The sequence below is a fragment of the Dipteris shenzhenensis genome, chromosome 4 (genome assembly GCF_047967505.1).
Source record: "Dipteris shenzhenensis isolate YYH24624 ecotype China chromosome 4, Dip_SZ_1.0, whole genome shotgun sequence".
Classification (NCBI taxonomy): domain Eukaryota; kingdom Viridiplantae; phylum Streptophyta; class Polypodiopsida; order Gleicheniales; family Dipteridaceae; genus Dipteris; species Dipteris shenzhenensis.
Window position 1 is genome coordinate 27224640 of NC_141599.1, and position 14042 is coordinate 27238681.

At 43.8% G+C, this 14042-nt stretch overlaps 1 protein-coding gene across 1 annotated transcript in view; it reads left to right on the forward strand.

Moving 5' to 3' along the window:
* LOC147902665 (uncharacterized) overlaps positions 1 to 14042 on the forward strand; it is a 300605-nt gene that overhangs the window by 11463 nt on the left and 275100 nt on the right. Inside the window, exon 2 of the mRNA XM_087373911.1 lies at positions 4188 to 4385. Coding sequence (XP_087230037.1) covers positions 4188 to 4385 — 198 coding nt within the window. The remainder of the gene's footprint in view (positions 1 to 4187; positions 4386 to 14042) is intronic.

Here is a 14042-nt window from a genome sequence, read left to right on the forward strand (position 1 = left end):
AAATTAAGAATCATATAACAGAAAGAATGAGAGCTTTCTCACTCCAAGGGAAGAAGTAGAGGCCATTACTAAGAAAATTGAGATGCATGATTTGTTACTCCATTTTTGAAGGAAAGGTCAAAGAGAATCGTTTTAAATAGCATTGATGATGAGAAAATGACTAATAGAGGGAAATATTATTTTATGCCCATAATAATTTTTGTATATCTTTAATGGGACTACATTACTAAACGTAGTCGTATGATCCTCTAACCTTCTAGGAAATCATCTCATTTTGAATGTGAGTTAGAAGTAAGATATTGACAATTGCATGAAGATCTTACTCAAAGTTTCTAAACAAAGTTTTCACCTTCCATCTTGTGCTATTTAGCTTAACATCGCTACATATGCATTGTATACATACAATGGCACTCTATTTCTTGTCAACCTACATATGCTTTCTATTTTATGTACATTTGCATTGAAGAACTTTGATCTTGGAGTGTCATTCTTCCAATGTCTATGATGCTTCACATTCATTTGGTTGCATTTAGCTTAAAATGATGCTTAGCCAAAGTAGGCATAATCTTAGGCTATGATGGTAGGCCAGCACAAGGCCCAATGCCCACAAAGGATATCTATGAACTTTTGAATAGCTCAGAACCTTAAAGTTGAGGGGACAAAGAACAAGATTCTCCATTGGATAGGCCTAAAATGCTTATGCTTGAATTCAACATATATAGATTAATATTACCTAGACAATGGGGTAGGATAACACAATGGGAGCAAGATAGACCATTTTGACAAAGAGGGATACCTTGAAAGAGAGGTCCACCTATGCCAGTGAACGTCTAATGCATATGTAGTTGGAGCCACATAAGTATAACCTCAAGAAGTTGACAAAGGCAAGGATAGTAGGCAATGGATCGTATGGCCATTATTTAAGACCCTCTTGTCAAATAGTGGTATGTCGCCTGTGTAACGATCATTGTTTTTGGGAATTCTAATGGGACTCGTATCGGCCTCCCCATAATACATGGGTATACATGCATGTTCATACACAGGTCAAAGAACTACCTGGGGGGGAGGGGGTACGGGGATCATTTCGAAAGTAGGAACTTTGTTTTGATCAAGTCTACAAATGGACATCACCATTATAAATAGAGGTGAGCATGCCCAAATGCACATTTAGAGATGTTTTACAAAAGAACTTAAATTTTTAGAATTATATTTCCTCTCAAAGACACCAACTATCCATATGGTAGGGGTGGGTATCACCTTTCTTGGCACTATCACAAGATATTGGCAGAAAGGTGAACTCGTTTCATAACAAGGACACACATGTTAAGGCTACAATCACCCAATAGGGAATTTTGAATGTGTCAAATTTGAGTTACGAAGCTCAAGGCCTAGTAGGGTGACCCCAAAATGAAGTATGGGAATAAATGTTGCATAGTCATAGAAAGCTTATAGGAAGGTATTAAATCTCAATATGGAAAAAAGTGACCTTCGAAAATTGTAACTCTTTGCTCATGTGCCAGATGAACAAGCGATTTGTCACATTACTTTAATTCATGTGATCTTGCCCAAAAAATTCAATAACAATACTTTCGAGAAGCAACACTCAATCTAACGTTAATGTTAAGAATGCAATACATTAATGCCTAGAATATCTAAACCTAAGCAATAGGAAAGAGGTTAATCAATTATGGCATTGTGTGTGTGTGTGTGTGTGTGAGAGAGAGAGAGAGAGAGAGAGAGAGAGAGAGAGAGATGCACACTTTTTTGGGTGAAAATTTGAGTTGCTTTATATTACAAAATCATCATCCCAGAATAGGACGATGAGGAATACATCAAGAGAATACCTCAATATAAGACATATATACATCATGAGAGAGAGAGACACACACACACACAAACACACCTTTCTTAGTGAGAATTTTGCCTTTATATTACAAAGTCAACATCCCAAAGTGGGATGTGTTGAAATCTATCAAGAGAAGATCTCAATATAGGACAAATATACATCTTGATCAATAGATCTTGTTTGCAGGCAGTCATAAAAAGATTGTTATTGCAAAGAGTGTCCGAAGCAAGAGTAAATTGAGAAAATTGGATCACCAAAAACTCTATGATTTTTGTCTTTCCACAGAGTCCTAAGTGCCCAATATCTGACCCAAAGAAAAAACATATCAAAATCATATCTAGGTGGGTGAATTCCAAACAACCAAAAGCATCTTCCAAAAATAAAACTTGGAAATCTAGTTTTCAAATGTTGGCCCAGCAATCCAAGGAACTCACATGTATGAGAGCAGTGCCAAAGAAGGTGAGGCATTGTCTCCCGTGGAGCTAAGCATTTGCGACAAATAGTTGGAGCAATATATCTATGTGCCAAAACCTACCTAGATGGAAAAACTCCCTATAAAACTCACCACAGAAACACTTGTTGTCGAAGAGAAAGTTTTGATTTCCAAATCTCATGCTATCTTCGTCACCACCACTTTGCGCGCGCGACGATTCATATGCCAAAGGTAATTTGTCCGTTGCAAAACCCAAGGTAAGGGCAAAATAACTTTGTAATGAGAAGAAAGTGTAATATGAGACAACCGCAAAGGACGGCATGTCGAGCCTGGCAAATGAAGAGTCTAGTCTTGCAGCCGGTCTTGTATCCCCAAAGTAGGAACTGGAATAAAATTCTGAATCATGGAGATCATGTGACGCCATACCGAACAATAATGCATGCCAAGGTGATATTTTGCAGCAGCAGCCATAGGAAAATCATGAATCACATCTGCAACCGAGTGGATCCCCTTGAGACTCAGAAAATAAGAACGTCAAGGCTCTTGCAAAGCAAGCGGCGGAGAAAATACTCTGAACCAATGAATGCTTTCAGCCCATAGAGAATTCCCCTGTAAAGCATTCATGTCATGCCATCCCAAGTGAAAGAATATGCTTCCAATCCATCAACCTATTGGAAACTAGTGGACATCCTTTGATTCTTCATCAATAGAACCCAAAATAAAGTCCCAAGGAGTTGGCCGCCAATATCCAAAGGTAGGGGTGGTAAATTCTGAGAGCAAATGCTGCAATTTTTGCAGGGGTCTCTCTCTCTCTCTCTCTCTCTCTCTCTCTCTCTCTCTCTCTCTCACACACACACACACACACACACACACACACACACACTCATATATTTTGGGGTGAAATCTTATATTTCTGTGTGGGAAACCCCAAAAGAGGTAAAAACCCACCAATAAGTACAAAGAAAGCCTCAGAGCAAAAGTCATGAGGCAGCCAAGTAAAAAGTTACATATCAAGCTGGAGGAGGATCAAACACAACTTCCTCCAGCTTCATATTATTGCTTTGTAAAAACTGATGCAGTGTAGAAACCACACCATCAATAAAAACAAGCTGTTTTTTGCCCTTGTGATTCTTCTCACACACACACATACCTCTCTCTCTCTCACACACCTCTCTCTCTCTCTCTCTCTCTCTCTCTCTCTCTCTCTCTCTCTCTCTCTCTCGCTCTCTCTCTCTCTCTCTCTCTCTAATTACCAAAAGGGATGATGAATACATTAAAAACATGATATGTGCATGCATGTGCATGTGATTCTCTCTCTCATAATAAAATGATAATTGCTTTAGGAATATCAAATGTGAGCACTAAAGGATGGTCGTTGAGACCCTTTGGCAGTCATTAAAAAAAAAAAAAAAGGTGCTAGGAATGGTGCATGCTTTTTAAGAGTTGAAGTATCGATTGTGGAAGAGGGTGAATGGTGTCTCATAAATGTATGCCAACGGTCCATAGTCCCCAAATTATTCGACTGCACCTTGTGTTAATTGCCTTTACCCACTCTCCCCTCCTCCCTTTTCAAGGGGCGGTGACTCCAGTTTCGCCCCTCTTCTCTCCTCACACTTGGCCTCGTCTTTCAGTAACTAATGGAGGATTTTATTTTATTTTATTGTTTGAGCTAATTTTATTAATGGAGGATTTAATTTAATTTGTGTGTTTGAACCCCCAACTAATGAATTAGTATGATTTTTTTGAATGTTAGGGGCACCTATGAATGGTTGTGTAATCTTGTTGCCTTTTTTTATTTTTGGGGGTGGTAACTTTGCCACCTTGTTGCTTCTTACTCGTTTTCTACACGCTAAATTGATCTTGTAAGCTTTGACAGTTGGCCGTACAATAACAGTTTGTTGTCCGCAGGTGTTGAAGCTGCCCGGAGCTGGAGTCCCAACTGATTTTAAGAAAGATCAGTTTGCTGCAGCCCAGTCTAACCTCTCGATGAATCAGACCCTCGAAGGCCATCAGGGGTCTGTCCTCGTCGTGCGCTGGAATGAGAACTATCGAAAGTTGACGTCCAGTGATGAACGGGGTCTCATTATTGTTTGGATCCTTCACAAGGTTGCAAACCTTTCCTCTATGGCTTTCACGCAAACCACGAGTGCTTGTCTGGCAAGTGCATTGCTCACTACCCTTTTAGTATGCAGAATGTTTTTCTCTCTTGTGGAAATTGTTTTTCCTATCGTTATGCATGTGGCTCGTACGCTGTTTGGAAGCTGCCGTTTGTAAGATTCTTTGGAGTTGTAATGCGATGAAGTCCATACATACTCTGTACATACTTTGTATCCTTTTCTTACTAAAGCCAGAATCTCTCTCTCTCTCTCTCTCTCTCTCTCTCTCTCACCTTTCCATAGTTTTAATGCAGCGCTTTTCCGAGCGAATATATATCAACAATCTAAACGCTGCATGTTGCTGGTGTCATAGTTCTGGGCAGCTAGATCAAACTGACATTAATGTGCGCTCCATCCTGTTTCTGGCCTCTCACAGTCTCTCGGACAGGAAAGATAATCTATCTCCCAAGGTTTAGTGGAAAATGGACAGTCTGAGGTTGAACTCAGCTCCATCCTTGCATGCAGGACTACAGATATCTCCCATTGATCCTTCTCAGTTGTAGTAGCCTATCCTTTGATTTTGCACCTAGTCCTTATCTCCTTGCAGTCAACACCCCAATATGCATTGAGAGTCACAGCAAAGTTGGCCTTCTTGTGTACAACCTTGCTATAAGTTACAAGAACTTTGTACACGAGACGACAAACTTTGCTAATTTGGCAACTTCGAGCTGGGATAATGGGTTTCCTTGTGCACTGTCAAAGAACATGTGGACACAGGGGAAGAGTATTGACAACCATCTCAGGAAAACGTAATGTCACACCCAAAAGCTATCTTAACATTGTGGGCCTTTCAGCAAAACTTGTGGGAACGTGGAATGGCTTATGTGAAAACTAGGTGGAGAAAAGAGTAGCAACAAGGTCCCAACGTTAGACGAAGCTATACTTGCAACAAACGAATAATTTTTCTTTGGCAAAAGTGAACTTATATTCATTGACCAAATACATGGAAACCTGATAAATCAAGTAGAGAAAAGGTGAGGCTGTTGTAACCAATCTGGAGATTGGAAACGTCGTGAGGGCGCTGTGGGGCAGTGTAAGGGACACATAGATGACCTGTAGAAGAACACTTGTGCTTGCGAACACATCTAGCCAAGGAACCTATTGGCCCTCCATATGACCTACTCCCTAAAGATAGTCAAAGGGTATGGCAGAATCAATTACAGGTCCGTATATAAGCACCTCATAATCCTTGAGTGAGTGTGTGATGCTCCAATGAGGGCAATTCCCCTGAAGACTCTCCCAAGCACCCACCGTGGTGGCAGGTCCCCTCTCCCATCTGCAATCTATGTATCTGGAGTACCCTAGACGTCCTAAGTCATCAACAAAGAGCTTGTTCCACATAATGGGCTGCCTTGAGTCTGAGCAGGGACATGTACGAGGGGTTCTCTAAGCTGTTGCTAGGTTATGATGATCGTCCCCAAGAAGGGGGACGAAGGAAGTTGGATGTGGGCATTCATGAATATCCATTGCATGCTCGACGACCAATCTCCATCATTGCTAGGGAGTGCCTCTCAATTTGTTGCGCAAGGAGTCCTCTAATAACGAGCTTGCCTAACAAGTCTTTGCACTAGATGTCAAAATCGTTGATATTGAGGCGACCCTCATGTAAGGGCAAATATGATAGTGCTCTAGGCAAGTGTGGCCCACGTGTCATATGTGCCGTTAGATCCAAACCAAAGAAAGTTCCTTACCAACCTCATGAAAAGAACCACGAAGAGGTAATGCACCAAGCAGAGGCTAACAAAACCTGGTTCACCAAAAGGGCTCCGAAGGCTAGGTCCAAGGTGGTGGAACTCCAATAAAGTAGCTTCCATCATAGTGTGTCAGCATCACTGACCCAAAAACCAACTAGTTGATGAGTGCATCTGATGCCAGACAAAGTCCTCCAAGGCTGCTCTGGAGCAATGAAGGTTCCTAACGTAAGACTCAAGGAATATAGTTGTGTCGGCTGCAAGCTCACTGTTGAGAAATTCTCTGTCATTTCGTATGGGAAGATGAAAGCAAGTAATATGTGTTTGTGAATAGAAGAAATGAATCATTGTCTCAGCCACAAAGAGGTGTAGAAAGGAGGCAAGTTAGCAGACGGATCTAGAACCATCTCCTCTGCCACTTTGTGTGCTTAGAAAAACCCATGCGATAGTGTTCCTTGTTAGAAGCTATGTCCACTCTATCATATGCCTTCTCAAATTCAAGCAAAAGAATGGCCAAGGGCTGGTGACTTTCCTTGGCCCCTTCAACGACTTGCCAAAGTGAGAACAGAGAGTCGAAGATGCTCTAGCCTTTTATGAAGCCGGTCAAAGTATCTTGAATGAGGTCAGGTAAGGAAGGTGATGGGCTTCCATTGGGAGACTAGGATCTTGTATCCCCTCTGGGGGTGAGATATATTAGCCCATTTTTGAGATAGGGAGGCAGGGTACTGCTGTCTCAAATCTCCTGAAAGGTTGAAGTGATGGTGTCCCCAATAAATCCCAATTGGTGATGAAAAGGAGGGTGTAATGTCATCACCTGTTGGGCACTTGCCTTTTGGCAAAGCAAGAAGTTGCTGATCGAAGCTTTGCCCGTCATGAAATGGGCACCCAATTGTGTGAAACCCCCATTGGATCTAACCCCAAACATTGTTCCATAAGCACAATCGTGCAAGCAAACTCACTACCTAACCACACTTGAGCATGTGGGCTAGAGCACAACTCCATCCACAGGCCTATGCCATGAACCCTGGTGTCCCATACCACCAATTCCTGTCCATGAGGAACCCTCGGTCGGCATAGCATCCTACATCTGCCATATAGATGGCTGGAGCCTTGGCCTCTTGTCCAAGATAGACCCTTAAAAGTGACTACTCAACTGAATGACCACATGATAGTCTTGCACACTCTTTTATACAAGCTCATCCCGATATAAATAACATCCCTGGCTAAGTATATCCAGCTGGCCCTGTGCTATTGCTCACATCCTCTAGACCCACGTTAACCTGCTAGTCTTAATCCCGTGCAACCCAAGTACATAACATACTTCCCCTCTTCAAGTATCTACTCACACATAAATGGAATTGGAAAAGCTCCAATGAACTCTGACCCTTAGATTGAGCTATCTAGTCCCTCCATGACTCCTCAATCAAAGACAAGTTCTGAGGTTTGTGGTGACCTCAGTTGCTATTTTCTGCAGAAAAAACAGACTTTGGAAGGCAAATACAGATTTCCACCAGGATCATTGATGGGAAAAAGTGATTTTCTTCCTTGTTGAGATCCTCAAGGTACTGTGCACGAGCAGATAGAGGTACTAAGGGATAGGAAGCAAAATGCATCCTCATGAGGAAAACCCCTTCCACTCCACTCTGTCACACATTAGCCACTTGTCATTGCATAGAAGCTTCTATATGTCTCTTTGAAGGACTTGTTGTTGTCACCAAGCATCCCCTCTCGGTCTCTTTCCCTTTCATCCATAAACATCCATGTCGTCTAGCTCTTTTGCCTTCCGCCTAGCTTCTGTGATTATGATCACAAAAAGATGATAGCATCACGCTTCACCAATATGTGAATGCTTGCCATAGGGAATGAACATCCATTGGCGCACTGAGGATGAATGTTTGTTTGAGCACAACCCGTCACATGCTCTATCTTCCATTGGTGCACGACCAACACACGGGTTTTGTCATGTGTGGGGGCACAATCAACGCATATTCTCCCCATATTCTCTACCTTTGGTCCATGTGCAAACAGCGCGCAGGCTCGGTCTTTTGTCGTCGCACAACCAACACACAGATTTATCTAAAGACTAATGTGCCAGATTTATTAAAAGACGTGCGCTCGCATTTATTGTAGGCCCTTCTTATGGGGTGAGGGCCCATGCATTTTGCTGCACACTTAGCCAGAGGAGAGGTGCCACCTCTCAATTTGGATTGCATGTGTAGTTGCCAAGGCAAAGAGGGGAGTTGGACCTACCATTTGATTGTGGGGCAGCTTGCTGTGGGCTGCATTTCTTTGGGACGGGACTACACACCTCCCTATACATGGCGAATTCTTGCTCCTCCCTGTCTTCCAGCGTGGACTCCTTTGGGCGGCTAGAGGTGCGAAGCTGCTCGTTTTTGGTCCGAAAGGTGACGGTGATAGTTTGCTCCTGTGCGAGGAGGTCCTGAAGTGTCTGGATTTGTCGGTCAGTTCCCTCCCTGTGCCTTGCGTACACTTCCTCGGCCTGTGTCCGTCGCTACTTAGTCTCAAGAAATCCTTCAAATTGTATGATGAGAGCAGGGTCACAGACTTTTTGAACTTTACATTAATCTTATTCTGGATATCTTTTAAACAATAAAAAACTACAAATCACTTTCCATGTCACTCTTTTCCCTACAAAGAAAAAGAACCACAAAAAGAAAATAGATCCCTGGCTTCCCCTCTTTAACAACTGTCATTGACAGCAACTCAGTCTCTTTTCAAGAACCTCATCAATGTACTCTAAGGCCTCGTTATATCAAATGATTATACCTCTACAATGAAGTCTCCTGCGTAGTCTATTCTGATGGTCTTCACCCTCCATTCTCCAAGTATGTGAGAACACCTTAAGAGACCGTGTGCCCAACACAAGCTACTAAAATCACTAACAAAATAGAGATGGAATACTGAACTTGGTGTCACTTCCTCACCACTTTTGGAGTCCACCAAGCCTCATGGGGGAATGGCTAGGAGAAGATCTCAGTGTTGCCTGCCATCAAAGCAAGCCAAGTCACCTATCCAAAGTGCCTACCATTGGTGGAAGTTTGTCCACCTTATCACACACCCTCATTGCTGCAGTTGATGTCTCCATCATGCCACAAGTCCAAGTATTGCCTCATCCTCATCTTTACCTAGATTGGTAATGACTATTATGTTGCCACTGCCACCAAGTGTGCAACTCTTGCTGTCCCACATGGTACGTTTTGACCCTGGATCTATAGGCTCCATAATCCACTCATGCTTGTCAGAAGTGCATGAATGCAGTAATATGTGTCGCTGCAACCAACGCTCCCTGTCGGCATGCACAACACAATAGAGTTCTTATGTTACCAAAAGATGTGCCTCATATGGCGCTGACTCTTCCCCTCATGGCTGATTGTTTCATTAATGGAACCCCCACCCCCTCTCCCCTCTCCTTGAGGATGAGGCATATCTAGCCTTGAAAAAGGGAGGGGCCATCATACTTGTGTCAAAATCTCCAATGGGAGGTGAAGAGGGATGGAAAGTAAGTCGTGGGAGGTGAAGAGGGATGGAAACTAAGTCATAGATGTCAAGGCAAGCGGCTTGCAAGATGTCTCCAAAAGGATCCCCTCTTGTATGGATAGGCTAGGGTATAAATATTTAGGATGCTAATCCTAAGCTCCCCACAATCAGCTCCTTGAAGCCAATGAGGGGCCAATAGAGATACACGTCCTTTGGACCATATCACGGGACCACATCGACATTCATGCCTGTCACTAAAAAGGCGCTCCTAAGGCATTAAGGTATCCATTGGGCTGCCAAACACTGCCTACTACAACTCTTTTTCGAAGAATCAACTGTGTGGCTGCTCCGGGTGAGGATTGTAAAATCCACGCATATCCTAGCCGACCATGGTCCAACTCATGGCGAGGTTGAGGGGAGTCAAAAAATTCTCTTTGAGATCGTGATGTTTGTGAGTAGTTAGTATCAATGTGTTAGTGAATCAGAGGCATAACTTGTTCCAACAACTCCGTCTTGAAACCCCAGTACATCAATGTTGAGTGGGCCACTCCACATTTTTGGGCTACTTGAGCCAAATTCCAAAGCATGTCCAATCTACGCAAGGCATCCTGCTACTCAAGTCACACTGCTATCACAATCGCTCAAGTTTGGCAATGTGGTGAGGCACAATCCATAGGCATAGCGATAGGGTGCTATGCACCGCTCCAAATGGTGCATCATATAACAAGGTTAATGTTGATACTCTGCTGTGAATAGGGAGTAGATGAATGTCTAGATCGGGTGACCTGAGCAACCTCCCTTTTAAGGATAGAGAAAGCCAAGGGAGACCTCCAGGATGTGAGGGTAGTTCAATGAGATGTCCATGTAGATCATGGCCGTAGATCCAAAACTCTAAGTAAAGCCGTTGACCTAGATGGGAATGAGATCCTTCCAATCAAGGAGACTCTTAAAGGAAAAGGGAATACATACATGTAGATGAGGTTGTGTGAGCGTCTTCAAAACAATGCCAAAGTCCATGCCCATAAAGAGTATAATGTCATTGTTACCAATACCAAAGCGCATGCATATAGAGAGTAGAATGCCCATTAAGTATGAACGAAAGCCACAAGAGCCAGCTCAAATGCGGGAGTACATCATGTCAAGCATTAGAGAAAAAGCTCTCAAAAGCAGCTAACAAAAATCCAAGGTGGAGGCTGAAAATGCCACCTCAACCCTGAAGAAAACTCAGAGAAGAATGGAGATCCTCTCCAAACTTTGAAAAAAATATCTCTCATGGTTGTAACTACTCTGGAGAATCCCTGCATACTGGCCCAGATGGCCATCAACGTGTTTATAGTATCAGTCCATATACTGACCATAGACTGGGAAGGGTGAACCTGTGAACCCTCCATCGCCTCCGTACATCTAGCCCTCCAAATATGCCAAGCTGCAATGCTAGCCAGAATCTCCCAAGCTGTGTCTACCGAGGCATGAGCAGCTCTGAAACGAGTAAAAGGAACATCCTGGAGAGAGCATGGATCCACAAAGTGTCATCGTATAATAAAGGATCGGTCTGAGTCATGTCCCTTGAAAAACACCCAAGGGCTAGTAAGAGATATCCATGCCACTAATTCCCAGGTAATGAAGAAGGGTGTTCTATAAAATATGCAAAGAATCTTGGCAACACCCTTCCAGATTGTCCTCCCCTGTCTGCACTCCCAAAGGCAACTCAATTGCTACGTGGCATGGAGGACAAGTAGGGTTAGCCCCAAACCTGGATTTCCACAGGTTCATTGCAATCCCTCCATGAATAGAAAGCTAAAAGAAGAGAGTGATCTTTCTATTTCTTAGGGATTTCCAGAGCCTCCTCCAAAAGTTTTTCTGCACCTTTGTAGAAATATGAAAATTATCCCAATTAGGAGCTCTAGAGGACCTCCAACCTCTATTGCTAAGCTGAAATCTCTTGGCATTTCTGACTGTGTAATGAAAGAAGAGGATGCTCTTCTCTCGGTGCCCTTCATCAATCCATTCCCACTCCCCTGGGTCCCACTACAAGAACCTGATGGGAGAACCACCATATAACCAGAGTCTTCAAGACCCAAGTGCCAGGAGAACAGGGTCAGGATCAAGATACCAATGTGAGTCCGTGTCCCACTCCATGTAACCTGCAATCCTAATAGGCTGGAAGGCAACCTCCAAAAGAATATCATCATAAGATCTAAGAAGTCTGCCACCCGAATGAACATCAAAGACAAGGGTCTCCTCATGTGCGTCCCACAAGGCAATGACCTATAAGGGAGCATCCATCCCCGTCAAAGCTCCCAACCAAGTGGACTCTGTGATCGGCATGTCATCTATATCTATTCACTCTGGTGGTATGGCTGCATCTATCTGTTGCATCCTAACTACACTCCCTCTGAGGTGGCCAACTGATAAGAGTCTCTAATTCTCTGGAAGCTGTCTAAAAGCCTTCCAGGCACCTACAGTGGAAGTAGGTCCCCTCTCCCATCTAGACCATTGCATATAATGTGAGACTCCTAGTGATCTGCCTTGCTCATCCAATATAGATTCATTCCATAACTGACTGCCTGTCTATTTCTTTGCCAGAAGAGGATGTAACTCTCCGAAGAGTGTCTCTGAACCTGCCTCAAGCTTTCAGAATGGAAGCCATGAGAGGGGAAGAGGGAGATCTAAGATGGTGGGCTCAAGTAAAAATCCATCTCGAGCTGTCTATCCGATCTCCCCTGTGTGAAGGTATACAAGACTGAATGTTGCATGGGAAAAAATCTTTCAAAGGCTCCTGTCCAGGCATGAATCCTCTCACTGCAAAATTTTTGCAGAGCAAGGCCATACACTGTAAATTCGGATCTATAATATTGAGACCTCCTTCCCTTGTGGGGAGAATGAGGGTCTCCCAAGCCACCCTGGCTACAACATCAGAGCTGAGATATACAACCTCTAGTTCTGCACCAACAAGAGCAAACGAACCATGCAATAACCAATAATACCTGGTTCACAATCACTACTCTGGATGCAAGGTCACGTCTGACAGAACTCCAAAAAATGAGTTTCCTCCTTATGCTCTCCAACACAGGAGCAAACTGTTGTGCTGGGAGAGATGCCCACCCCAACCTGGCATCCTAGGTACTTGATGGAAACACCCCTTTGAATCCAAGAGAATCCTGTGTCAATCTCCCAATCTGGAGTGTCCTCATCACTAATCCAAAAGCCATCTGACTTGTTTCAATTAATATGAGCCCCTGGTGCAATGCAAAACAAATCCAAGGTTGTCCTGAAGCCCAATAATATCAGCTTGAACTCTAAGGTAATAGCTCATAGCTTCGGCCACAAATGAAAAGAGAAAGGGGCCTAAAGGGCATCCCTGACGACCAATATGGTAATCTGAAACCTGTCTCCTCTGACTCTACCAATGAGAACCTGGCTATGGGCTGATCTCTAGAGAGCTGGCACCCCTCTAATCCATGCGTCTGTGAATCCAAAGCAAGCGCAGGAACCCTCTAGAAAACCCCAGTCTACTCTGTCATAAGATTTCTCAAAGTCCAGGGGTAGAATAGCAAGCCTATGGCCATTATGCATGGCCCATTGAGAAGCCTCCCAAAATGAGAAGATATTATTGAAGATGCTCCTGCCATGCACAAATCCCATCTGCGTATCATATATAACATCTGGAAGAAAGGGCTGCAGACATAGGCTGATTGCTTTTGCAGAGATTTTGTACAAAGTGCCTAACAAAGTGATCGGTCTCCACTGAGACACTAAATTCCTGCAACCCCCTTTTGGGATAAGATGAATGAGGCCCTCAGTAAGTGAGTCTTACATCTCACCCGAGTCTTAAACGCCCTGTAGGGCTGAGGTAATGTGATCCCCAATCTGATCCCAAAATGAAATAAAGAAAGAGGGTGTAAGCCCATCTGAACTAGGGCACTTGCCCTTTTGAAGGGTAGATAGAGCAGTCCTGAACTCTATGTTGGTGAATGGTGCATCAAGTGAGACTATCATATCTCCAGTCACCAACATGGGTAAGTGCTTCCAAATAACAACTCGAGTGTCATCTCTGGCCTGAGTGTTAGGATCTGCGGTACCCTCCAGGATGGACCAGTCCACTCGATCGTAGGCCTTCTCAAAGTCGAGAAGTAGGATGGCTAAGTGCGACCCACTGTGCTGAGCCCACTCCGTCGCCTCTGAGAAGGTAAAGACATTATCCAGGATACTACGATCCTGGACAAAGCCTGTCTGAGTGTCATGCATGAGGTCAAGAAGTAGTGGCCGAACTCTGGCGCTGATCATCTTGGCAAGGATTTTGTAGGCAGTGGTGAGGAGAGTGATCGGGCGCCACTGATGGATCTCCTGTCGGTCTCCTCCCTTCGGGATGAGGCAAATCAATCCCGAAGAGAGGCTCTCTGGCATATGTCCGCTAC